This window comes from Triturus cristatus, chromosome 3_1 (genome assembly GCF_964204655.1).
Source record: "Triturus cristatus chromosome 3_1, aTriCri1.1, whole genome shotgun sequence".
In the NCBI taxonomy this organism is placed as follows: Eukaryota; Metazoa; Chordata; class Amphibia; order Caudata; family Salamandridae; genus Triturus; species Triturus cristatus.
The window spans coordinates 733,243,319-733,268,462 of record NC_140583.1 but is presented as its reverse complement, the minus strand read 5'-3'; the positions used below and the strand labels follow the sequence as shown (position 1 = coordinate 733,268,462).

Below are 25,144 nucleotides of genomic sequence, written 5' to 3'. Positions count from 1 at the left end.
CAGCAATTCCATACACAAACTTGGTGTAGTATTCATCTAGCCCCATTAATGACCTTAGCGTGCCCTTGTCATCAGGGATTCTTTGCCACTCACGATTTGAGTACGGCACCTAATTTGAAGGGTATAGTCCACGGGACAGATTGCATTGTTGTCATGGATGCTGGCTACAAGTGCTGTCTTTGGGTGCTGTCTTTCCACAGGTGTTGCAGGGAGAAAAGAGGACATTTGCCTTCACCTCCAGGGCCTTCAGGGGGTGGAAGTCAACTATTTTATTATTGGAAAAGTAGGAACTGTCCATGAAGTGGACAGTTGATACGTTTGGGCTTATGCCTTGGAGTACACACTTTCATGTCAAGTCTGATCATCAGCCCACCATTCCAATGGTCTTTATGGGGGTCAGCGATAACAAGGAAATGGGTTATCAGTGTGCATGAGTATTCTTTAATGGTAGCTATTTACCAGGTGTGCAGAATTACACTGTTGATTGCCTGTCCAGGTTGGTCTTTGTTAGTTAACTTGTGGATTTGAAGGTGGATGAAGAGGATTTATGAGAGGGTAGAGACAAGGTTTGGTTGGAGGTAATTATCAGTGTTAGTGGCCATGGCTTGCAAGATAGACTGATGACTGGGAACTTGAAGTCCTATGAATTGGTAAAGGATGGACTTTCTGTGATAGATGGGCTTCTTTTCCAGGGTACCAGGTTAGTGGTGCTGAGTAGCCTGCGCAAGAGGGCCAATTAATTTGCTCAGGTTGGACAGTTAGGTGTTTTACAACCTTCTGGTAGCCTCGGTTAGATTTTGAGGTGGAAGGAATCCTCAGGAAATTTGTTAAATGCTTTACCAGTGATACGGTGCTCAAGAATAGAGTCCCACCTATGTGTGCAAGATCATTGTTGGACCATCCATGGCAGAATGTAGCACTAGAATTTATTGGGACTTTGGCTAGGTACTTGTTGACCTGTTTTGTAGGTGGCACTGTGTGAAAAGTCAGGGATGTTTGCATGAAGACTGTCATTGTTTGAGAAATGTGTTTGACACTGAAGGGTTTTCCAAATTACTTTTCACTAATAATGGTACCCAGTTGTGTTCATGAGAAATTGAGAATTTCGTAAGCAAGTGCAGTATTTTTCACAAGAGGTGTGCTCTGTATCATCCTGAGACTAAAAGAATGGAAGAGAGATTTAACAGCATGTACAAGGGAGGAAAACAGTTGGCCAAAACTCTGTAGGTTTAGAATGGAAGGAAGAACTAAACAACGGTGTGCTGAGGTATCACCTTTTTCCCATCAGACTAAAGCAAAAACGTTCTATCACTTGTTTTGGGGTAGGAAACCAGATTGAAATCTGTTCCTCGGTTGAATCTGTTGGAGGAAGGGGTGGCAGGATATGAATAATGTTGTGAGGCATGAAAATGAGTGATGGACTTTATCAATAAGGAAGATGTAGTATGACAAGCAGAAGTGTGTGAAGGATGTTTGGTGAAGGTGAAATCTCCCACCGGGTTGTTTCAGTCTCCAAGTTAGCTAGACCTTTGAGAGTTATCACATTTTTCACAATGCAGCAAAAAGCTCTGATGGGAGCATATGGAATCTGCACAGCGTGGTGCCCTGAAGAAAACGTTTATGTGGAGTTTATGGAGAATTGTGGTTAGGAGCATGAATAACTTATGAAAAACAGCACCTCTTGCTCCACTGAAGAGCTGCTTAAGAGGGTTGAACACAAATCTAAGAGACCCTGTTTCTTGCATTATTAGCAATTCTTTGAGTGTTGACTAGGTCTACTTGTTCTTCATTCAAATGGTTCCAGGATTATTTCTACTGTACATATGTTAATGTTTTGATCTGCCTGTGTCTCTGGGCATTCTATCTGACTCGGTACTGCTGCTTGTCTTGTTGGTTGTTTGAGGGAGGGTGTGTGGTATCTACAACTCTGCTTTGAGGTGCCTGACTGGATTGAGTGAGGGTTTAAAGGAACTGAGGATTCTGTTGAGACAGTACCTGATTCTTGGGGAATGCAGAACCAGAAAATAAACGTACCTTAAAAGGACCGTTGTGTCCAGGAGTCTGTGTGTGTTCAGCAATGACCATATGTATCGTACTGCCTGCTTTTTCAAGCGATTGTCCATACTTGCAAGGAAAGCAGGAAATTCATTTTTTGTCCCTCCAGCTTTTTCCTCATAGTCCAAACCCTGTTGGAGGAATCATCCCCACTTCCAATCCCTCTGCTTCCAGCACCTATGGCTCTGATCAAGAAGGGCTGCAGCTCCAGGAAGGGGCGCATGAATGAAAACAGATGTGTTTTAAATGCATGGAGAAACTTTGCAGACTTGTCTGAAGAAAGAATCACCGCCAGTAGGTCACATTCAAATAACAATGTCTCTCATACTTTAATGACCCTAGTCGGGAGAATGATCGGGCAGAGGACATTTTTATTGATTCATAAAATGATGGTGCGGCAAAACATAAAAAGGGCATATTTTACAGCATCAATCAGAAGGCACATTGCAGAGACTTCACAGAGGCAATCAGGGACCTGTACCAAAACTGAAAGGCAGGACACGCTGTGCACTGCTGGGGACTGATTAATTTTAATATTCGCCAGATGCTTTTCCGACAAAAATTCTACATTGTGAAGGACCAGAAATATATTTATTTTTATAAACCCAGGCAAGCAGAGAAAATGGTAAAAACAATATCGTGTGCAAAATAAAGCATACACAACTGGTGTGACATCAGGCAAAGCCCTGTTTGTTTATATCGGAGTGGGAATAGATGATCATGTGTGGGCTCTGGTTTGTATAACACTGAATAGGCAGATTGTAATGACAGAAAGAAAATCAAGCAACACTAGTCAATATAAAATAGGACTTAACCCTGACACCAGATAATAGTAATTAAGTAACAGTGCCTTGATTCAGCTCCAGGACATCCATCTATCTATCTATCTATCTATCTATCTATCTATCTATCTATCTATCTATCTATCTATCTATCTATCTATCTATCTATCTATCTATCTATCTATCTATCTATCTATCTATCTATCTATCTATCTATCTATCTATCTATCTATCTATCTGTCCGTCTCTCCATCTGTCTCTCCATCTATCTATCTATCTATCTATCTATCTATCTATCTATCTATCTATCTATCTATCTATCTATCTATCTATCTATCTATCTATCTATCTATCTATCTATCTATCTATCTATCTATCTATCTATCTCTCCATCTGTCTCTCTATCTGTCTCTCTATCTGTCTCTCTATCTATCTAGCTAGCTATCTATCTATCTATCTACTTATCTAGTTGTCTGTCTTTCTGTCTATCTATCTAGGTATTTATTGAGAACGAGCCTGGCTGGTCAGCATTTGGGCATGGGTGGGAATGCTGAGATACTATTCAGAATTGTTTACAACGAAGCACAATATTTGTGGGTGATGATTCCTATCGTGTAACATGGAACCCGTCTCCCTGGGACATCTGCCTTCATCACACTGTAGAATACATGACGCAGCCTAATGCACATTATTAGATGCATACTTTTGAGGGCCAAGGCCCTATAAGCGATCAAAGGATCCGAAGCCCATTGTTCAGTGCAGATGAAACCTAAGGATGCTGACAGATGGAGTTTGTGGAGAGTTCTACAACCATCTGAACGAAGATTTGAAGATAAACAGGGCGAATTCCTGATTAATAAAAAAAAGTCTTGGTAGTATTGAAGGGTGATTGTGGAGAACTTGAGAAGATAGTATCGGCTTCACCAAAGGAGAGAGATTACAGCTCTTGCATTCTGCTATCTAACGTCAGTTTCACTGTGATAAGGGACTCGGTCTCTGATGTCACCAGTTCTATTTCACTTCAAGGCTTGGACTCAAAGGTAAAACGATATTCAAATAAAAAAACATCACAGGGCCTCTTAACAGGGAGAAAATCCCTCTCTGCTGGATAACTGCCTATTTTCTATTCCATTTCATTAAGTTTGTTTTTGCTTTTTGCCTGTTCTGCCGCCCTTGGGTTGTGTCTATTTCTATTTTTTGCTGTCATATATTTCTCTAAATATTCACTTTAACAGTAACATTTTTTCCTTCCCTCCATCCTTGCCCGCTTGCTACTCAGTCTGTTTGCTCAGAACAGTTCCCTTGTCTCTTAGCTGTTACTGTATTCTGGTGCTGTACTAAAGTTTATGCTGGTTTATTGCTCTTCATCCTTCTCAGCTTTTTGGTTGACCCTAAACTCTCCATGCCCTTTGCTTTGCCTCTCTGTTGACTCTCTGCCTGTATCACTCCATTAACTGCTCTCTGCCAGGTGTACTGTCCTGCCCAGTCTGCCAGTGTTAGTTGATGGTGTCTGACTATTTCTTTTGTCATTGTTCGTTGGGTCTAAGGACAACAGTAGTGACTTGAAGTGTTGTTAACAAACTGTGTACCAGGATGTGAATGTTGGATGGCTTCTGGGACTGGGAGATGCTACCGAAGGAGGCTGCAGCCCGTAGGGTTTAAAAAGACGCATACGGCCAGATGGGGGTGACATTTAGGAGGGTGGTGGCACTGCCCTTACCTTGTCAGTGTAGGCAAAGAAGAGAATCACAAAGAGGAGCTCCAGCAGGAAGATCACTAACAGCAAGATGAAGAACTGCCCAGCAGCAACAATGGTACAAAGGGAGAGAAACAAGAGAGACATCAGAGACTTTTCACTGCAGCATCACCAGCACATTGATGAATGCCACTAATACAGCATTTATGGAGCACACAGAGAACAAACTTGTGTCAGAACACTTCAGTCATAGGCATCATTAATATCCAACTTCATGAACTCATTTAATCGACAAGAGGCGAATCTTCTCCGATTGCATTTGAGCTGCAGGTTTCACACAGATCTTCGCACTGATCTATCTCACTCTTTACCTGAAGTCACATCTCCCTGTAAATTAGCACCGCGGTCCCAGTCCATCTGCTTGTAGACTATTTGCCGATATACGCTTTTTAGATAGAAGCAATTCATTAAAAAACACAAAATACAATTCTACCTGAACAAATTTGTCTTTCCAATTTCAACCAGAAAATGTCTAGCTGCGATTGATCAGTAATAATTAGAAGAGATAATAAGGGTTTTCAAGATCAGCAGTTTCGCAGTCTATAGTCACTATCCACATCGGTGACATAAGAACAGGTAACACCAAGCGAGTAACAACTGATTTGAAGTAATGTTTGCATTGGAGTAAAAAGTCCATAGCTCTCTACAGGTAATTTGAATCAAGTTGACATCATGGTGTCTAAACCACAGCATAAGGCTGGCATCTACAACAGCTTGTTTACTTCATCTCTTTTTTAGTTCTTGAGCTGGTACTCCTCGATTCAGCTGCTTACTATAATATCGCCAGACTACAAGACTGGACCACAGAAACATTTTATTTTTACAGTGAAATTATAACAATTTGACACATTTTACTGTTGGGTGATCTTGTCTGTAGCCTTCAAGTGTGAAATTTTTAGAAGTAGGTTGTATTATTTCAGTAGTATAAGTAGGTATCACTACTAGTTAGGGTAATCTTGGCATGAGTGAGCACACCATCTAAAGGGATCTTCCGGTCAGTGTCGGGTTAAGATGGCAATGTGGAGATTTTCAAAAGTCCTTGTGACCTGAGCAAGACCAACATACTTTGTTTCTGTGTGCAACCATTAAATGATTAACTTGTCCTTCTTTCCAAGGGCAGATAAATGCAAACCACAAATATGGTGATGTTAGGGGGGGGGGCAGTCTGGCCCATATCCGCCGTTGTGGAAGGGGAAACTCTTCCATGCCAGCAGGAAACAGGCCACCAAATTTAAAGTTCAATACTGTTATGGCGCCTGTTTTTCCACCTTGATGGCTTCTGTATGCATGACAGGCATTGCTTAGTAAGGACAAAAACATGGTGGCTGGTCTTCCTTACAGTGGCTGCATGGTGAAACAATTGTTGATTATGTGTGTCCCGAAAGTGTACTGCCCACATGGGAGGCCTTTACCATGACTCACATAACAACTGTTCTGGACACTCTGGGAGTTTTCCCGCAGTGTGTGAGGAACATTTCACACATTTTTCTGTCTGTGTCCACCAAGGTTTCCATGGCAGTCCTAGACTGAAGGGATGCAGATGGAAAGGAGTTGAGTTGGAACATGATCCACTACGAGTCATAAATATTTGTAAAAAGTTTTTAAAAATGAATCAGGGAAGACTTTTCACATGTGATGATCTTTTCACAAAAGGAGGGTTCCATCAACATGAACTAGTCAGGAATATTTGTGAAAAGTTCTAAAAAATGTATCAGGGAAGACTTTCCGTATGTGATGATCTTTACAGAAAAGATGGGTTCCATCAAATTGAAATGAAAGGTGCCAAGCAAGTAGCCTGCTATGTGATTAGTGATAGTAAGTTTATGCCCATTCATGAAATTTATTCATTACATGATTAGCTGGCATTTCCAAGCAGTAGCGTTTAATTTTTAAAATTCATAAGAATTAGGGCCAAGGGAAATTTTGCTTACACTGGCGTAATCTCACTTAATTTCCAGCATTCCACCTTACACTTGTCAAACAAACTGTCAAAGATTTCATCAGTATGCCATGTATAATTGGGATGCTGTGCAGGTGAAAATCCTATTGTGGGAGCAGGGGAACAACACGAACGAATGGAATTGGTTGTTGTTTATGTCACGCATGATTTTGCACTTTTATTTTTTTGCACAAAATGTGTCCTAACGTCCAAAATGGACCCGAGGACGCATTTTACACTAACAAAGCAGTATAAGGAGTCTGGGCCACTATATTGTGTAATTCTGTATAGTTTTCTGGGCATTTCTTTTAACTTTCTCAAAGGAAATTATGTGAATTTCACCCAGGCCTGTTAAGAATCCTTGAAATGTTGGCTATTTTTAAATTTTCTAGAAACATTGTATACCTCGTATTGTAGTTGCACACTTTAAAACCTGTTTCGGAGCAAACACCAGTCCACTTAATATATGTGAGAATATTAGCAGGCTGCAATTCAATGTTGTTTTATGCCATTGAGGGACAGTCACATTTTAACAACTACCTCAGTGTACCAATACCACATTAGTGTGTGGTAAGCCTGCTTGAGTTATATATAGCCTCCTCTCTAACTTATGTTGTTTCTTTATGTATAATTGATGATACGTAATTTTGAGTACATTTTGAAACTGAGTTAGATTATGTTCAACATCCAGGTGTACCCCTCAACCAGCATCTCAACTAGCGGGACATCCACCGCCAACAAGACCCATTCCCCGCCACACTTTTTTCTCTTGCTAACTGTACCAGTAAACAGAAATAAGGAAGATGCATCCACTGCTATGTACTAGGGAAGATGTATCCGCTGCTATGTACTAGGGAAGATGTATCCGCTGCTATGTACTAGGGAAGATGTATCCGCTACTATGTGTAGGTAACCAGAAATATTTTCTATTGTCAGCTGCACACTCTACCCTCTCTCCAAAATCCGTGAGGGCTTAAACACTAGAACACTTTTTATAATAGAATAAAGAAGGAAGACAGAACAGAGGGCGCTCAAGGAAAGACCTAGCTTTTCAGTGTGTCCTTCAAACGACCTTCAGTTCTTAATTTGTGCCTTTTGGAGTTGGATTCCTTGGGCTGGGCATGACTGCTCTTTATACTCCATACTTAAACCCATATGTAGATTAAATTGGCTGAAGGTGCTACCTTTTGTTTATGATGATAGCGTGACGCACACTGTTCACTGACTGGTGCAATGAGTTCTGCCTTGGTATATTTGGCTACCAAACAAGGCACAAAAACTGAGATGGGCGGGGAGCTTCCCTGAGCAGGAAACTATAAACGCAGTCTGTTTTCTGGCATCCTTTAGCTGACGTTTGCGTGCTTATCTAGGAGGAAATGGCTTTAGTAGGAATGTTTCAGTGTGCTTCTCGCTCTGGATGATTGTAAGTTAAAAATAAGCATTGATAATGCATCGGTTTTGCCAAAGAGCTGTTTTCATCAATCATCATCCCAAAGAAGGAAAGAGCTCCCTGACAGCTAACATTCGAGTGGAGAAGATGTGGCGCATCGTCCAGAGCTGCTGATTGGAGAGCTTGGGATCTCGGTTCGAGTCTTGGTGGCGTAGCGCAGCATCCTGTGATTTTATGTCAATTACTTAACTCTCCGGGTGATAAATTGTTATATAAATATGCTGCAATAGTAATAGGCAAAACTTTATGAAAATATAGTTCCACCAAAGTGGATGTTAACAGTATTTCGGGGCGGGAACTGATAAGAGAAGAAGACGAGAAATATGCATTGGTAAATGCAGGAAAATAGGCTACAGTCAATTGAAATGGAGGAAAGGTAAGTAGCACGCACAGGAACCAATAAGAAGACAGGAAACAGAGGAGGCGTAGTCCCTTTTAAGTTTATATTGAAATCAATAGATTTCTCAAGCACAGTGCAAGCTCTATGCAGGCGAAATCTAATGAAAGAAAATGTGCGCTGCTCGTTTGCCTTGAACCAGCGTTCACAGGTCAGTGCACTCACACATTTTTATTTTCCTTAATGCAATACAGAGGAAAATATCTCACACGGGGAGACAGAACGCAATGTAATGGTCAATGGAGCAACATGCAAACACTAAAAACAAATGAATTAAAAGAAACAAAAATGAAAAAGAAACCAGGCCAACTATTCACATAATTCAGTTAAAGGTCATAAGTACACTGACCAGAAGATACACATATCTAGGAACAACCAGAAACGTCATAGGTACATCAATTCGATAAAACTGAGAAAAACAGAAGAGAGAGACCTCTTTGGCCATTTATTACAAACAATACATTCACCAAAGATAAGCAGGAAGTCCCCGGCCATGTGATGGAAGCAGTGCAGACACCAGAGATGAGAAGAAACTCCCTCCCAGGTCGTTCAATGCTCCCCTTAAGACAAATGCAATAAAAGGGAGAGATCTGTCATGAGACAAATACAGGGCTCGAGTCGGGGTACCACGCGGGTGGACGGCAGGCCCGGCTCCAGGAATGTTTATTTGGGTGGGCCAAGGGTGCATTTGGGTGGGCCACTGGGGGACCAATTTGTCGCTTTTTGTGGTAGCCTACACGGCCAAGATTACATCATACCTGCAAACAGTCCCCATGATACAGCTGATAGATTCTGTGTGCATACAGAGCACGTGGTGTTATTTGAAAGTAAGAGCAATGTCTGGACCGCAGTGCAAACCCTCAAATTCCAACAGGCCAGGCCCGATTATACACTTTTTTACCACCCCTCTCCTGTGCACCTTATCTCACAGCTGACTTTGGGCCCCAGCCCCATATCGGCCACCATCCAGCTCCACTTTCATTATTCCCGTAAAAAACATTAGTAGCATCACCTTCAAACTTAAAACATTGACTATAGCAGTAAACATAATTAGTACGCACTTTAAAATATGTTCCACAAGTGCCCTAATTACCTGACTGCTAATTAAATAAAAAGAGAAAGGCCATGACAGGGCCAGCTTTAGCACTAGTGCGAAAGTCGTTTTTGGTGCCCTACCACTGACCTCTTCCTTTGCAAATACCATTACTACCACCCTCCAACAGTGCCCCTCATCACTCCGTATCCTCTCCCCTTCAGACTCCCTCACTACCACTCCCTTCCCTCCATAGTAGCCCCCCCCATGACCTCTTCCTTGGATTCCCTCATTGTCACCCTCCAACAGTGCCCCTCATCTTTACGTAGCCCCTCTCTCATATGCATTTCATTTGTTGTATAGCGCTACTCATATCAGTGTAGGGTGCCACAGTACTTTACATCACGCACATATTATATTGAGACAAGGAATCATACAAGTATGTAAATCAGTCTATAGGGAATGTCAATAAACCAATGAGGATTACAAGGTGTAGGAATCACGTCATCCATAAGGGTGGGCAGTATATTTTAACAGGGTTTGGGCTGGGGAAGCAGAAACTCAGGATTTAAAGCATACCCCAGGGGTTAGGGGTTGGCTTTACTAATAAAAATGTATATCGGCCCAAACTCTATTTAGCAAAATTAAAATAATGAAAGACTGGGAAAGTTCTAAATATATAACAACACAAAACAAAGTGAAGTTCTAATTATACCATTCATGTTTGTATGCAGCTCTATGATGACAGTTCATAGGCCACTGTCCTATGTTAGGAGCATAACTTCTGAACTGCAAGTAAGACAAGAATCTCTGTGACAGCTTTCCACATAAAATACAGTTTATCTGCATTTCAAAACTACCAACACAGGATTGATATCCAGCAGGATCATTAATCACCAGTTATCTTGCCATTTTTATTGTTTTCTTGCATCCCTGATAAAAACGATTTAAATGAAGCATACCAAAGTATGTGCCTTGCTGGGCTTGTGCAGATTTTAAAAATAAGACCAAATAGTAGCACATTCTCTTACCTACTCATATAGTCAAAGTTTGTGTCCTTATCTGATAAGCAGCTGCAGGGATCAGTAAAGGTGAAACAGAATAAACAAACTTTTTTTCTCCAGTGTTGAAATAGAAAAGGAAATATCCTCACAGCAGCAGGAGGGTAGGCAAAAGTTACTCTGTGCCAAATAAAGAATTGTTCCCCTTGCCATGCCCGTATTGTACCTGCAGTACAAAGCCCACCTTTCTAAATTGAGTCTGGGCTTTCTCTCACAGCCATCCCCAATCACGTAACTCCCAGAACAGGAAGAAAAACACTATTCGGAGGAACGTTTTAAAGTATACTACCCATTTTCTATTGGCCTTCGTTCAGTCACTGCGAGGGCCAAGGCTCATGTTTGGGTGGGCCAGGCTCATGTTTGGGTGGGCCTGGCCCACACGGCCCACCTGCTAGAACCGGGCCTGGTGGACGGTGTACCCCCACTTATTTTACCGGGAGCTCGATAACTGGAGCAAATGGAGCCACACATTCACTCTTTGGCCTCTCTGAGGCGAGATCGGAGCTCATTCAGAACGCTGCTCACGCGCTGGCTTCTCTGATGCAATCACATCTAAGGGGTGAGCGAGGGGAGGCAATGAGTCTGATGGTGCAAGCCACCTTACGTGACGTCACTTCCTGTCGTGACGTCAACGTCCCCCAACTTCTGTTTTTTAGGAATTGTGCCCTGGACAAATACCACTAGGGCAAGGTGGATAGAAAGGAGTTCAAGTGAGATGTGATTAAAAGAGACGAGCGGGATGCCCTGTCACAGGGACACTGGACAGGGGTGAAAGAGGGCTCTCTAACTACAATTGTTTGATGTATTGTTACAATAAAAAACATGCTAAAATGAAACCACTCGTTCATAATCACGAGTTTCCCCTTCAAAGCTTGACAAGGCCCATCATCAGGTGTGAATCACACAGGTGCCACTCAACGGTCAGCACTCGATACAGACCGGAGACCGTGCTGAGGGCTGGCTTATTATAAAATACATCACTCATGTACCGCTGATACTTAGCCTTTGTGCTTCGGGGTTACGCCCTTTTACTTTTAATTGGGTAATATTAATAGCTAGTATCTACAGAGCGTAGAAACCCCCGAAGCGTAGTATTTAGCACTATAGAAATAAGCAAGCAGTTATTTTGGTTACACCATCTAGTCCTTCCGGCGCGAGTGCGGCTCTGCTAGGTAACACAAGTCGTGTTGGTTTTGCAGAGCTGTACGAGCACAGCAGGAGCCAGTGTGTGTTGAGGGGGGGGCACCTGCCAGTAACAGAAGTCATGCAAGTGAAGCAGTGTCGTGTGGCTTCACTAACACAAGTCACACAAGCATAGGGTGACCAGATTTTTAGAAAGAAAAACCGGGACAAGCCAGACATAAAAGTAGGACTAAAGCCTTTAGCCTTAGTTTTATGTCTTGCCTGTCCCAATTTTGCACGCACACACACAATGTGTGTGTAACGTTTGACTGTGTGTATACATGTTTGACACACATTTACAAGCTTCGCACACATGAGTACATAACATTAGCTAGAAGCACAATAGGTGACATGGAGCGCACTGCCCAAGTGTACATCACACGGGGCTGACGGCCATGACACCCCCAGAAGGGCCATCAACAGAGCGCTCGATGGTAATGTGCTCCGTCACCACTGGCTTAAGCAGCTTTTAAATAAAGGGCCTGCCCTTGAAGGGGTTGTAACTTGTAAGGGCGTCCGCAGGAGGTGGTCTGTGCCACAGGTGGCTTGCGGCTCACGGGAAGGCTGCGCTGATGAAAGAGCAGCGATGCTATTGACGCACTTATGCCCGTAGTGTGAATGAAACTAGCCAGCTTCGTCACCTGTGCGAGCGGATGTCGTGCTCGCAGCTCGTAATCGTAAACCAAACAAGTTAGTGGGGAAGGCGCGAGGGAGGGATTAGTGATCCGTTTCAAGGCAGTAGCTTTTAAAGCCTCCTCGAGGAGCGGCCGCAACCCGAGCCTCCAGGTCGATGCGCAGATCGAAGTCGCCAACATTCGTAACCGGCGCAGGCTCCGCTCCGTCTGGTGCAGAGAGCCTGTGACCTTGGGCAAGATCTATGAGGAGCCGGTCACGTCCTGGGCCTGGCACGCGAGCTCTCACAGGTTTACGGTGTGTCTGGGAAGAATCGGTGGGGAGGTGGCAATATAGACGCGGGCCTACTGCTCTTAAATGTATTCGTTTATGTATTTATTTTTAAAGGACCACCTTCTCCGGAAGGAGCTACAATCCAAAAACAGTAGGAAAAATAATCAGAAAAGGAGAACAAAAAGAAAAGGAGAACATACAGAGGTCAACAACCGCGGTAAGTCTTTAACGTGCGTCTGGACTAAGCATGGTCCATAGTCCAATGAAGACAGCTGGACGAACATTCCATACCTTAGACCGTGGGTGCTTGCAACCATTTACCCAGGGGCCACACACAGTATGGCCTGTGGTGGGTCCAAGGGTCAGCACAGTGGGAATGGGGCTTTGTGGAGGGTTTAGTTGGCAGACGGGAAGCGAATCATATACATGGTGTGGTCAGTGAGCCATGGAGTATTTTGAGGGTTTAATTCTATACTGCCCTCTAAATTAAGCCCCTAGTCTGTAGAAGAGTCATAGATTTGACTAGAAATGTGGGGCATAGATTAACTTTTTAGTCCTGTCGTTCCCTAGGTGTTTTAATTTAGATTTAGACGATCCAGAAGGAGGGAATAAATTTAGGTCGTTTTGGGATTCTCAACTATTAGTATTTGAAGTAATGGATTTTATCTGCATCTTAGTATTGAACATGGTAAAACTATGTCTGTTTAAAAAAAATACTTTTTTAGTGTCAAAACAGTTATGTGTATTTATTGTACTTTAATGCGTTTTGATTAATGCAAATAAAGTTTGTATGACTGACTGATTGACTGACTGACAATACTGTGTTATTCTGCATCTGAATTGCTATCTCTCAATTGATTCGTGGGGTAAGCCTTCTTTACATGCAATAGCTACCTTGGGAGAGGCAAGTGTAAAAAGGAAGTAACTTGATAAATGAATTGAAATGAAAAAGAATTGCACAATGTGAAACCAGAAAACCCAGGATGAATCCTGGCTTCCCTACTCAACCAAATTGTTTTATCCTAGGCAATTGGCTAATTTCACTTTACCTTCTTTTTTGTCATTATGACATATAAGAGCACCTTGAAATGCACAAGTTCAGGATATATACTGAACAAAACCTTCTCTTTTGTTTTATTCAGTAAACTATACTGCTGTCCATGTATAATAACAAAGCAGGCCACCCAGAGATGTCCACACAACAACTGACTTGCCTCTTAGCTCCCTATTGGCATTGTTGTCAGGGTGTGAGGAGGCATGACTATTTCTACACTCAGTTTTGAAAACGGTCTGTTAAAAAAAATACTTCTGGATGCACTTATATATTCTGATGTACTAAGGTGAAACGCCTGCGCATGTTAATTAAATACACTTTTGTAATTTTGAAGAGATTTTATCATATTTTACACAGTTTTTGCAAGATGTCTTGTAAAAATGAATGTGTTCCTAAAGTTACGTTTTGCAGGACACCTTATGTGCTAATTTTCTTTTACTTCCCTTAGCCTGTAAATAAATGCTTGCCCGCTTAATTAACATCTTTTTGGTTAGTGCTTTCTGAAGTAAACAACAGCCCAGTGCATTCAGCTGGGGGCTGCATATGAAGGTCAATACGGCCGCTTGCAGCACCCGGGCTGTACTTTGAGTACCACTGCCTTAGGCAGCCCTTAATTTGAGTCGGTGGTTGCAGGTGGGACCCACCGCCACTTGGTCACCGGCAATTATTTTTCCTCATCAAACCTTGACCCAAAACAAAAAAGAGAAAAACACAAAAGGAAGAAAGAGGGAGTAAGACAGAAAAAACACAGTGTCAAAGACAGAAAGCAGAAACGACAAAGAACATGCAGGAGTGAGACAGAGGAGCAGGGAGTGTCGAGTGATGGGTTAAAGATGGCTGAAGGGGACTTAAGACTAGGAAGCCTTGAAATTCGGCACCACGACCTTCCGCAATGCTGGCAGCAGCTCTGGTGCAAAAGTTCAGGCCTCTGCACTTATTATTTTACAAAGTGAGCATTGACCTCAGGTTCTTGGATATGGAAAGTTTCACTCCCTCAAGCAAGCGCTTGAAAACAAAGACTGCCAGGTCTCAGTGTTCTCACAGGGACATGCAGGACCATCACATTGGAAAGAAGCTGGACCATTCCTGAGGAACGTGCGGAGGATGTCACAAAGCATCTTGAACTGATTTGTAGTGATCTGGCAGCTAGTGCTGCCACAGATGAGATGAAACTTAAGAAGCACTCTAGCAAGTTAAAGAGCATTTTTTGAATGGTTGGCAGTGAAGGAGCATTTGTGCCCAAGCACTGTGCTTGGCCATAGTTGAAGTTCAAGAAATCTCTTGTGCCAGTGATTGGGGCATGTTTTCCATCGGTGAAAAGGGATGGCTCTTCCACAGTTGCTCCAGGGGCAGCATTTAGGAGGTCCTTCAGCAGGCAGGGGGTGTGGGGGTTGGTGTGTGGCTGCACGGAGTGTCTAGAATCGGGCCTGCGAATGCTGCAGATGAGCTTGGGAGTTGTGCTATGCGGTGGTAGGGCAGGAGAGTGGTTGCTTATTGGCACCACATAGGGTTGAACTGAGACACATGAAAGAAGCCTACTAGGTTGGGGTGCAGCTTGTGCAGCTGGTGTATGCTGCCCCCTTACCACTTTTGCCCCCCTTTTATCTGCTCTCCTCCTTTAAAGACTGTCTCCATAGACCACCTTAGATCCAAGGCAGTGCATCAGAGAGAGCTTGCCACCTCTTTGGCTGTGCCACCAAATTGAATCATACCCATTTGACGGGCAGTCAGAAGTTAAAGGTCTAAGCATAATAGCTGTCGATACCCCTATATGCCAATAAGGCTTTATTTGGGTCCAACGCGCATCCAGGGGTAAAGCCTGGCCAGCCCCCCATTAACACAACTCTTTCTTTGTATCAGATGAGAAATCTGGAGGAGTTAAAAGTTACACATTGCCACACCAACCACAAAAACTATCATAATTGGCTGAAATCAAGGAGAAAAACACTTTGAGTTACTGGAAAATATTGCACAAGACCTTCGTATCATTGAATGCAGTGGCAATGATTAAGAGGAAGGCAAATATAGGAAAAGCTCCGGCTACGTCAAACATGGAGAAGGGCAAAAATCACTTGGACAGTAAGGAATTAAGGGGAAGTTCCCCTCCGTCGCCAAAAATCTCAAGGGCCGTTAACTTGGGCAAACCTCCACAGAGCTCAAGAAGCTGCAGAAGGCAAGCAGCCAATGCCATTACAGTATCCTTACAGAAAATGGAAAAAGGAAATCTTTCCAGGGGAAGCCTGGACCTCCTGTTGAGTACATCTATTCCTGTTTTCTTCGAAGTAGAATAATCAACTGGGAAAATATCATCAGACAACAACCAAAGCTTCCCCCTTATTAATTATATAAATGGCAATACATCCAGGATGAGCAAATAGTTGTCCCGCAGACAATTAATTTGAGATTTTTATTAACAAACAATATACAAAACTTATCTTAAATACATCTTATTTAATTACTCCATGTTTGCTATAAACAGTAGCATTCATTTAAATAGTCACACATCATAGATAAATTGAAAAGAAGAGCCCACTGGACATGAAAATACAACACAGAACACAGAGAAACACTCAGAAAGTAAATGTGCACATGACAACAGAACAAAACAAATTCAAACACTAAACAGTAATAGACAACAATACATATATGCACACCAAAGCAATTCAACAATATTGCAATGGGAAACGATAAAATTGAGCTAACAGAACAACATGCCGCTAACAGAACAACACACCGACGCGCGTTTCGGAACACTGAAGTATATGTACAATTCCTTCTTCAGGGCGTAGAATTCATAAGTTCAGTTATTACTGTTTATAGGAAACATGGAGTAATTAAATAAGATGTATTTAAGATGCGTTTTTTATATTGTTTGTTAATAAAAATCTCAAATTAATTGTCTGTGGGACAACTATTTGCTCATCCTGGATGTATTGCCATTTCTATCATTAATAAGGGGGAAGCTTTAGTTGTTGTCTGATGATATTTTCCCTGCTCTCTTTCCCCACATTGAGACTCCAGGGATCCTCTTCTCTTTCTTTGGAATACTCAAATGGGGCCCTAAACCTGAATAAAAGTAGGCACAGTCACTCATGTCAGAAGATGGGTGAAATAAGTTCAATAATTCAACTATCATCAATGATATTAGGCATACCAGTTTCTCAAAACATGGAGAAAAAGGGAGCACAAATGACCGGGCCTTATCACTCAAAACACCCAACTACCCAACAAAGTGAACAAAGTGGAATAGTTATTGCACTGGTCCATAAAGCAAGCAGATACGAGTTAGGGGAGGTCCAGCCTCCCTCCAGGACAAGTAAGCCTGAATGTTCAATCTCAGACCGTATACCTCCAAACATTGAGACACCTGGAGCAATTTCAGCCTTTGCAAAAGAGCTCTAGCTACTCGCTGCTTGACCGCGTCCTCATCGAGGACAAACTACTAATTTTTATTTATTTATTTTTATTTGAAAAGTTTTATATAGCGCTGGCTAGACCCGGAGGTATCAGAGCACTTTACATGAGGATCAGAGAGTTACAGGTTGCATAAATTACAAAGCCATGTATAGACATAGGAGAAAAACATGAGATTACACAATGATATGAATTATTAGCGCATACACACGTCTTATGGGGAGTGAAAGGTAAAGGGAGAAAGGTAAAACAGGGGTAAGGAATGCAGGTAGGAAACACAACGGGGGGACGAGGAAAACAATGTGCGATGTCCGGCCGAGGGGTGAACCACAGCCAAACTCATCTATAGCTGCTAATATCAATCAACTCCTCACTGATGGCAGCCAAAAATGCCTTGACCTGGCAGTCACACAAACTGGAAGTTCAGATGTGCAACTATACAAGTAATGGCCCTCAAAATGGCAGAAATGGCCAAGAAAATTGATGAGACAGATAAAAGAGTTGTCACTAATGAATACCTTTGCCCCGATATAATAGAAAAGTGGTCCACTCTACCAACAATTCTCTCAACAATGGTCGCTGATCTGAAAAAATATAACCGGCCAGGAGCACAAAGTACTGGGGAAGTGGAAGGCAGAAATAACAATCCTGGGGGACTGACAGTAATGCGACATAAGGATAATCAGTCACACAGAGGAGACAGTCTAATTCCAGCTTTAGGAATTTAACCATTCTGTACCAACCCGAGGAACAAGCAAAAAGATCAAAGGACAATCATGCTGCAGGGAACAGCAAATGACCGATCAAACACTTGGAGCTGAATGACCGCAAACTTCACTTGGGAAAACTTAGACAACCCTAGCAATGACCACACGGCCGTGGGAAGCACGACTTACCAGGCTGAAACATCAAAAATAATATCATGGAATGTAGGAATCACCAAGATCTTACAAAGTAAGGTAGCACTCACTTTACCGAATGAAGCAGACGCTGTCTGCCTCCAAGAAACCTAGTGAATTACACCTACTCTTTTACCAGGCTTTGCGGAGATCCATAAGCCAACAAAAAAGGTCCATCTATTTGGAAACCAAACCGGTGGAATATCGATATACGTAAAGCATTCAGCAAAACTTACCATCACCGAAATAAAAGTCAAATCAGATATGTTGCAAGATGGTATTGTTGAAGGGTACAGAGCTAATGGAGGCACGCTGCCAATCCTAATAATAAATGCATGTCCTAACTTCCACGGTAGACGGACAGCGGAAAAAATAGAAAAGGTGATTGCCCTCCTGGAGGAATTAATCAGTATGCAATTGTAATGGGTGACTTCAACATGCATAGCCCGGGAGAGGATAGCACCGGCACAAAGACATCCTGTTAAATGAGCCAGAGATTTAACACCTTTCTTAACACTTATACACGCGAATCAGCTCGGACCACTGTGATGAAAAACCAACCACTTATCAGTCACTCCCACTCTTTCAATAATTCAACCACAATTGATTACATCTTTCTGAGCACCAGCCTGAGTGAAGCCTTGCTGATGAAAGGATCCTCAACAGATTATCATCAATTGAACAAACAGAAGGTGTAAAATATTATATGATAACGTGAAGGATAACATGGACAAAACTAATTTCAGTGAGCAAAGAGGGCCGGAAAGGTCAGTGGGAGGGCTAGTTAACCGAATTGCAAAATCAGGATATCATCAAAGGTTGGTCCAACTTGGTCTCTGATTTGCGATCCTTCTTATTAGGAATCTGCCGATACAAACCCAACAAGCCAGATAACCACACTCTGGGCCTCGTGTGGGAGGTCAAAATAAGTACCTGCAATCGAAGGGGAGCTATAAAGGCAAATAATAGATTATGAAGAACCACTATCCAGCAGGAGCAGGCAATGGATACAAAAAATCACAAACATCTTGTATGGGCCCATAAGGAAAAAACAGGAGGCCAAATGGGGCAATTTTTTTTAACCTAATTTCAAGAAACAAACAGCAGTAATTTTGGCATTATAAACACTTTATGTCACAGTAAGAGCGAAAGGTGGAATTCGGTATCAGCCGATAAATGGGTAGCTCATTTCACAACCTTATACACTAAGAAACCTGATAAACATTTGGGCCAAAGACAGTCCTCATGGACCCTGTTTGTGGCAATAGACACCAAAGAGATCATACAAACTACAAAGAATAAACACGCATTGACGGACGACCAGGCAGTAATCAAAGTGCTGAAGAAGATCTGAAGGAGCAGAGCACCGGGTCTCAATGGCCTGCCCGGGTCTCTATTTAGAGACGACCCTCCTTTTTGGGTGGCAGTCCTTGCCCCGGTAATCTCGGAGTATAAAATAAACGGAGATGTTCCAGACTCATGGCGGGCTCCCTACTTCAACCGATTCATAGGAGGGGGGATAATACCTACCCCAAGAATTACAGGTCGATTGCATTATTAGACATAGAGGGGAAGCCTTATGCAAACACCTTACTAGAAAAGCTATTTAAATAGGTCACAGAAGAGGGGCTGCTTCCATTCTACCAAACTGCAAGGGAGGATCGACGGTAGATAATACTGTGGCCCTCTCCTATATTCTCACCGAGGAGCCGCTCCTGACAGCCTGCCAATTTTAAGTGCTTCATCTACTACTCTGTCACCTTTGATGGAGTGGTACGCAATAAACTTTGGAAGAAGCTGTAAAATTGGAACATACCAAATAAACTGCTGCGAGCCATTATGTCACTCTACACCAAGATATAGGTATGCGTAAAGCTCTCCAATGAAACTTCCGCCTCAAAACTCACAACTGAGTGCGGGCTCATAAAGGATGTGCTCCTGCCCCATTTTTATTTAATTTGTACACAGTGGATTTGGGCTCAGCATTATCAGGAGCTAATCTGGCTACCTTGAGGATAGAACAAAAAAAATATTCCTTATGCAATACGCTAATTATCTCGTCCTCTTAGAACACCAGGATTCCAGAAGGGACTGGATGCTTTGAATAAATACAGTGTAAAGAATGAACTCGTCACCAACTCGAGTAAAACAAAAGAGGTGATCTTTGAGTGTAACCCAAAAAAAGGGCCCAGAAGTGGAGACTTGGGTCTCAGAAGATAGAGTGGGTCCCAAACTACAGTTACCTTGGCACATGGTTCAACAACATAGGGGAAACCCACCACACACCAGCAAAGGATAAAGACAAAAGGAAAAACTGTGATATACGCCCTCTGCAAACTAAACACCAGCCTCCTCAGCCCCATGTCTGAGGCCATCAGGTGGGCGATAAAAGCAAAACTCATGCCCACTGTCAGTTATGCCCAGCAAGTGTTTCCTGGCTTACTTGCGGCCGAAGCAGATAAAATACAATGCATGGGAAATAAGCGAATCTTTCAATTACTGCCATACACGCAGAACTCACTGATTCGTTTGGAATTTGGTCTTGTAATATAAATACTCAAATGTATGGGCCCCACACGCAAAATACTTTTTCCAGCTTTGTACAACACCCGACGCTGCTTTCTGAAGTCAATCTTTCTATATCATGTTGTCAGAACTGTCGCAGAGGTGCAAAGCCTTCTATTTTCCATGGAAACTGCGTCGCATCTGGCAAAATTTGGCAAATTCATTTATTTGGAGTGGACATTGCTAAAGGCCGGCTACATGAATTGCACCTTGAGGGTCTGAAGTAATTTTCTTCTCTTCCAGGTTACAGCCGACCAATCAAACATGCTTTTGAGTAAGGCCTACGTGATCATCAACCAATGTAATAGTAGCACCAGTCTTGTTTGAGGCTGAGCCCTCTCCGTAAACAGCTGCACAGTGCACTATGCACGTAAGATCCATAGCGGCAGCCGGATGTTTATACTTAGATTTTTATTCCAATGTTTTTATATGAACTGAAACTGAATCTTAGACCTATAAACGTTTACTGTTTTTTTTTAATGGCATATGTTTTTTCTTTTTTCTTTTTTCTTTCCTGTAGTTGGGATTGTTCCCTTGTTTTTATGCAATGGTTTTAAGTAGTCATACAATAAAAAAAATCATTAAAATGTATTCATTCACTAATTACAGATCAACAGGGATACTCCCACTGTTGAACTGCACTGTCTTTAAACTAAGATGGACTTGAAATTAAGGTGCTCCAGAATGGAAGTCATAACTATCCATGCTGGAAGCTGTGGACAGGGGCGTTTGTCCATAGGGACAAGGGGCCGTTGACCCCCTGACCTCCCCACTGCATCACAGCAGTTCCGTGGTACAACCTAAGGCTATGTTAACTGAACTGCGCGTGTCAGATTGGCTGGTGATATCACCGGGTCAGCCTGATATGTGCAGTTCAGGCTTCTACAATCAGCAGCTGAAAGACAGCTGAAAAGCAGAGGCATAGCCCCGTAGGTGTCTGATGGAGCGCTGTGTTTGCCTCCTTCAGCCAATCCTAGCACTGCTCTTATGCTGTTTAGCATTGTAAGCAACAAGAAAGAAGGGCTTGGATTGGCTTGGATAAGTATGTCCAGCAAAGCAGCACGAGGCAGGAGGAACTTCGGGTGTGTTTGCAGCGAACGTGTATTGCAGAAGATCATCAACCAAGGTAAGTTTATTTTTACAGGTTTTCATGTTATTATTTGTGTGCCCCACCACTTTTAAAATGTAGCATCTGACACTTGCTGTGGAAGTGAACATGTGCCAATTTTTTCACTTTGTAGCCAGGGCGGGGGACAAGGGAGTTGAAAAGTCCAATGTGCCATTTGGCTGAAGAATAGGGGATGTGTCTGCATTAGGACAGATGAGAAGGCCTACAATCATCTCTAGTAACTGTCCTCTACCGACAGTAAGTATCAAAAGTTATATGCAGAGTTTGAAAGAAACATATTGTGATGACGCTAGTCCAGCACTGCCGTTCCACAATGACACTAGCGTGCAACTTTTTACTTTTCCTAATGGCATTTCTTCCATCGCTATGAACAAGAGGCCAGCCAGAAGCCAGCTGAAAGGTGTAGACACTGTCCGGTCAAGCAGTGCTCAAGTAATCCTCCTTTCATGCCCAGTGAGTAGTGTCCTTGGGAGACTATGGGTGACTGCCTACTGAGTGGCGGTGTAGTTTTAATGCCCTGGACTAACTGTGTTCTTGACTGCGATGTCTATCGACCAACTTCCCTTGTTGAATCCAGTGTGGCCATTGCACTGGATGACTGTCCCCCGTACAAGTTTGAGCGAAGAGCGGCATAGAACATCTATTGGTACATTAGATAAGGGTTCCCTTAGGTGGGCATCTTTGCCAATACTCTATATATCTTGGAGCCCGTCCATTACTGTACTTAAATACAGGGACCACAATGGTTCTCTTCAACTCATCTGGTACCATAACCACTGGAAAGAACCCTGCGGACCAGAGAGCCCTCCTGCCTGCGATGGGCGCAAAGTGCTGCATTTGAAAGTGTGTCCAGACCCAGGGATGTGGACCAGTTAAAAGGCAAAATCAGCTCACCTTCTAGAGACACTAAATATGTTCAATGGTGGCAGATGCCCACAATTGATGGTTTCTCCTCACAATTATTATAATTTTAACACACTTTAGGTATGTACTGCTCCCGTATGTTTCCATTAACAGGCATCACCTCCATCTTCTTTGGTTAATTAGCTATTTTCCAGAACAAATTATTGTCTGTGGCAATCAACACATCGCGCAACCTTCCCCACATTTTAGACTGGCCTTCATACTTCTTGTATTTGTTACATTTTACGCATTACTGTTGCCAAATTGTGAATCTGAGTGCCTTTGATTATGCACCACAGACATGCTCTCATTTCCATCCACATGGTTCTCATTTGTCATATCCATCCACAGCGAGCTCTGGCACCAAGCAATAATGGTGAAGATAAGTCACCTCTTCAGAATGGGAGATGGGTAACATCTTAGGATGTAGAATACAGAACCTGGCACTCCAGTATTAGGCCAAGTTTACGGACCTGTATAAGATCTGGCAAGGAGAGAGTGGCTTCTCACAAGAACCCTCTCATTGGCCATTTGACGTCATAGAGATAACAGGTCCCGGAGAGATTTAATGATGTCCACTCGGTAGGAAGAGGGAGCTGACATAGGGCAAGGAATACTCGCCATTAGATATTTCTTCGCCTTCAAAGTTACACCAATCACAGGGCTTATTTCCTCAGTATAGTGCCAAGGAGGGTGCCTGCCACTTTGTAACAACTTTGGAAAACAATCTCTCTCAATGCCAAGCTGAACTAATCGCCGATGTCTCTTGCAGATGTCCCTAGCGGACAAATAACTGTTAGCCAGGAATGAGATAGGCAGTCTCTTGAATTAGTTCACAGAGAAAGTTGTATTCTCAGGCTTGCTGCAGAGACCTGACCCTGTCTTGCGGGTTTGTTTCCAAGTGCCTCGCAGACCTGAGAAGAATGCCAGATAGTTGTGGCTCCATCTTTCAGAGGATTGAAGTGCTCATCAGAACCAGTGAAGAGGTCCCTCCGGGAAACTTATTAAGAAACTTCTCAAACCTCAGAAAAGTCTCAGAGCGCTCTTCTCAGAAACACAGGAAGAGAGGGATAGCAACAAATTCTACTAAAAAAATGTGTTATTTAATTATCACTAAAAAGTTCATAAGTAAAAATGGTAGAAATTGGTATAAAAAAACAACTGGGTTAATAAATCTTTAATAAACCGTTTCACTACACCTTTAATTTAAGACAAATAGGAAAATTCCTCAGAGAGTGAAGTATCCACTTGATGGCACACCTTGAGTCCTGCAAGAACCTTGGCTTGCGGTCGGTTCTGATATTTAACTTGTAGCCAAAATGGTTGCCGCTTTCTCCTCCTATTTCTGATGAGTAAAATTCTGCATACATTTCTTCATTGTCTTTCTTCTGCTAATAAGTATTACTGCAAATGTGGATTACGCCTGCATTATGGAAATGCATTTTATCTACGCGTTCCCAAACTACTCTTATCCAGTCTCCAGTTTATTCAGAAAAAAAATGCAGAAGCGGGTCTGTTATCTGGGCATGCAAAGTTTTGCCATGATTTCCCTCTTCTGAATCTTCTGATCACAACTAGCATTCCCTTTAAATTTATATACATTGTGCAGAGCGCAATATAGTGCAATTCGTTGTTCGGCGTTTGGTGTTGTACAAGCGTGAGTGTTGTATGTGGCTGTGTTTACTCTGCTCAAGCCCTCCGCTTCCATGGCCAATGCAGACGCTGATGTTCTGCTGGGTCTTGGCTTCCTCTGCTTGGAACAGCCTTCACAGAACCCACGGCTAATTACAAACCATCTGTGCTTTCATAAACAACTGAAACCCTGGCTCTTCTGCGCCGCTTATTGTGATGAGTTTGAGGATACTAATCTTTCTGCAGTGAAGTGAGGATGCTGTTTAGCATTCTTGCAGTTGTCCTGGTGTAACCCACTTGAAAACACCCAAAGAGACCCTTCAAGTCCATGACACTCGAAGATGGAATTATGGTCTTTGACATATATTGAATTTTGATGAGGTTCCCTTGCTGGCCTGAACCCTACCTATGCAAAGCCTCAGACCCTGGCTGACTGTCCTGCCTAGCACGGATTCTTTGTAATGCAAGTGACCTTGGCATGTGTTTCTGAAAACAGCCTGTTATGTTCTTGAAGGGAAGATGTCTGAATATGGTATTTGGATAGGTGGTGTCGCATACAGCTATCCACTGTCTGCCAAGCCAGTGCAGTGACATGAGCCCCTCCTGCAGGAGTCTGAGCTGGAATAGTAATATTCATATTATTATTCAATATTTCTGAGAAGTTGGGCTGTTCTGAAGTGAAGCAAAAGTGGGGAGTACTTGCACTGCCTCTATTCTATACATGGTTTGATTAAAGTTTCTTGTGCCTCCTGGGTATCATTCTCCGAACAGAATGATTTGACTTAAACCAACATACTGCACCCCCACTGCCTGTGGGGTGGGTCCCCAGGGTCACGAGATGACCTCCAACTGGAGGTTGTTTGATTTCCAAATTATATAGGTAATCCTTTTGTTTGAAAATGTTTTCAACCAGATGTTTCAATTCATACGTTTTTTATTTTAATCCTTATATCAAACAGTTTGAAAAACTGCATATTAGCTACGTTT

General features: G+C 42.7%; 1 protein-coding gene across 5 annotated transcripts in view; it reads right to left on the bottom strand.

Moving 5' to 3' along the window:
* Positions 1-25,144, bottom strand: part of TSPAN4 (tetraspanin 4) — a 2,753,320-nt gene that overhangs the window by 280,876 nt on the left and 2,447,300 nt on the right. For all 5 annotated transcript variants that reach the window (XM_085644888.1, XM_085644889.1, XM_085644887.1 and 2 more), the window contains one exon: positions 4,558-4,632. In XM_085644888.1, coding sequence (XP_085501014.1) covers positions 4,558-4,632 — 75 coding nt within the window. The remainder of the gene's footprint in view (positions 1-4,557; positions 4,633-25,144) is intronic.